We start from the raw sequence: 3,063 nt of genomic DNA on the forward strand, positions 1-3,063 counted from the left end.
GTCCAGAGATAGACTTGAATACCTATGGGAATTTAGTGTACTGTGAACACTGCACATCAAATCAAACAGTAAATATAGACTTTTTAATAAACAGTATTGGGAAAACTGGGTAGCAAGTTGGAAAAAATAAGGCAGATTCCACACGGATGCTATGTATCAAGTTAAACAAATAGATCCAAATGGATCAAGGATTTAAATGTAAGAAAATGAAATTTAGAAGTATTAGAAAACAGCAAAACTTTGGGAAAGTATTTTATCATAACTATTTATTTATTTTTATTAAAAAAACAAAAATACAGTTTGTATTTTGGGGTAATTAAAAATGTACAGACCTAACACTAAAAAGAATGAAAAACACATCCAAGATTATCATTCTGTAATTGTTCAGCTTAGCTCTTTTTACTCCAAGTATGTAGTCTTATTTGGAGAATGACAGCTGGTCAAATTTTTGCTTAAGACATTTATCCATACTTAACCAGAGGTTTCAGAGATAATAACACCAGTCAGGTATTCTGAATTATTTTATGTTAAATAGGAGCATTTTCTCAATAGTCTTAACATTTTCTCTTAAGTCACATCTATCTTCCTCCTTAAGAACTACATAAGCTTGTTTTAAATAGTTTAAACACCTGTAATAAACTACAGATTGCTAAGAGTAGAGGTACTCTGGTTAATGCTCAAAATGGTATGGCCAGAGGAAAGCCAGCATTATTAAGTATGAATGCAATCCTTATAAATATGAATACAATCCTTACCAACACAAATTGAACCTTTTTTTTTTTTTCCCAATAAAAAAGCTAGTCTGAAAAAAAGGTCTCATTCTATAAAGATTTAGCATTTCCAAATCACAGTGAAAGGAACTTGAATAATTTACCAATTTTGTTTTCTACTATGGGCCTTAAAGATACCTCACTAAAAACTGGTATCTAGCACAACAGAATGACGTGTGCAGAATGTCATATTGTAGCGACATTACTGAGGTTGATTGTTACAGACACATTTCAACTCTGAGTATTAAATGTTCCATCCTAATTATTTATATAGAACATTGGTCCAATAACAAAAATAGAGAACAGCAGCTGAAAGTGTAGCTCATTCAATGTTCAGAGATAAAAGGGTTAACCATTCTTTCCACTATTTTCGGCAGATCAGTCCTTTTTTGTCATATTTAAATTTGATGGCGACTGAAGAATTCTGGCATTTTTCCAAGCTGCTGTATGAAAAGGATGTTGAAGGCCATCACGATACAGCAGACTGCAACATAAGGACTCTTCCGTTCACCAGTTGTGGCACCCTTCCAAAATATATCCAACAACCCAGTTTTATTTCTGTCCAGGAGGCTGGGTGCCAAGGATCGGATATAAGCACAGGTACATATAAGCAGCAAGATTACAGTCAACAGACTCGGAAAATTGAAAATGGCAGACATAGTGAGGCCAGCGAAGCCCCAGCCGCATCACCCTTCCGGGCCCAGGGCCTATCATAACTATTTAACTGTGACTCAAATTTTGGAAAAGCTAACAGTTAAAAGTAAATACAAATGAAATCAACACTTCTGCATGTCAGAAATACGCCATTAGCCGAGTTAAAAACAAACATAACAAAATAGGCAAGATATCTCCAACTCATAGCACAGACCAAATGCTTACATTCTCAATATACATTAAAAACTTTTAGGAATAGAGAAGAAAAAGACTAACTTTATAGAAAAGTAACCAAAAGATATGAACGGACAAGTCACAGAAAAAAACCCAATAGCATAGCCACTAAATCAATAGCATCTAAAATGGTGCTAACTTCACTAGTAAAAATGCAAATTAATACTACTCTGAGATATAACTGCTTCACCATCAGATTGGCAAAATGCAAAAATGTTATAACATGCTGTTGGAGAGGAGGCTATGGAGAAATGGACACTTTCAAACATTGTTAGTAGGTGCAGAAATAACCATTAGGAAAGAATTTCTGGAATTATCAATCAAAATCTCAGATGCATTTACTCTTGATGTAACTGTCTAAATCTTAAGAATCTCATACATATGTGTAAGAGATTTATTTTGCTGCTGCATGTTCTCTGTCATGTCTGACTCTCTGCAACCCCATGGACTATTGCTTGCCAGCCTCCTCTGTCCATAGGATTCTCCAGGGAAGGATTCTGAAGTGGGTAGCCATTTCCTTCTTGAGGGGATCTTCCCAACCCAGGGATCAAACCCACATCTCCTGAGTCTCCAGCATTGGTAGGCAGATTCTTTACCACTGTACCACCTGGGAAGCCTGTGTGTGTGTGTGTGTGTGTGTACCTAACATAGGAAGATACAGATATTGTATGTAACATGCATACACATACAAATATATACACATGTGTGCCTAACTATATATCTGTGCTACTTTGAAATGATGGTTTATTTTTTGCAGAATTGTTTGTGAAAGCAAAAGACTAGAATGCAGCATCCAGCAGTATGGGACTACCTGAATAAATCATGGTATATAAAAAATTCTGCACCCACAAGAATGACTAAGGAATATCTGTATCAACTACTGACTTGGAAATATTTCCAGGATAAATTTTCATATTAAAAAAAGTGAAGAATTAAAGTGTGTGTATATTTTAGGCTATGTAGTGCAGGAAACACAGGAGAGGCAGGTTCGATCCCTGGGTCAGGAAGATCCCCTGGAGGAGGAAAGGGCAACCCACTCTAGTATCCTTGCCTGGAAAACTCCACGGACAGAGGAGCCTGGTGGGCTACAGTCCATGGGGTCGCAAAGAATCAGACACAAATGAGCGAAAGAGCACAAGACAATCTTTTATATAAAAATACATTCATATTCGCTTGTTTTTGCATAAAGAAATATTGAAAGGACAACAGATAAACTAATAAAAAAGGTAATCTAGTGTAGCTGGAGGAAAAAGGTGAGATGGCACAGGTAGGAATGAGACTTCAATAAACTGATATTTTAAATTCAGACGTAAATTGAAGAAAGTAGGGAAAACTACTAGACCATTCAGGTATGATCTAAATCAATACACCCTTATGATTATACGGTGGAAGTGACAAATAAATT

General features: G+C 35.8%; 1 protein-coding gene across 1 annotated transcript; it reads right to left on the bottom strand.

The window, feature by feature from the left end:
- Positions 1 to 1,014: 1,014 nt before the first annotated feature.
- On the bottom strand, positions 1,015 to 1,487 carry LOC123330596 (protein kish-A-like). Its single transcript, XM_044932506.1, has one exon. It carries the CDS (start codon positions 1,427 to 1,429, stop codon positions 1,169 to 1,171), a length of 261 nt encoding a protein of 86 aa, XP_044788441.1. The 5' UTR covers positions 1,430 to 1,487; the 3' UTR covers positions 1,015 to 1,168.
- Between the last annotated feature and the right edge of the window lie 1,576 nt (positions 1,488 to 3,063).

The sequence above is a fragment of the Bubalus bubalis genome, chromosome 2 (genome assembly GCF_019923935.1).
Source record: "Bubalus bubalis isolate 160015118507 breed Murrah chromosome 2, NDDB_SH_1, whole genome shotgun sequence".
Taxonomy (NCBI): Eukaryota; Metazoa; Chordata; class Mammalia; order Artiodactyla; family Bovidae; genus Bubalus; species Bubalus bubalis.

What these genes read in the sequence shown, in the direction of transcription:
- LOC123330596 (XM_044932506.1), bottom strand. Translation starts at nt 1,429, where the DNA reads ATGTCTGCCATTTTCAATTTTCCGAGTCTGTTGACTGTAATCTTGCTG.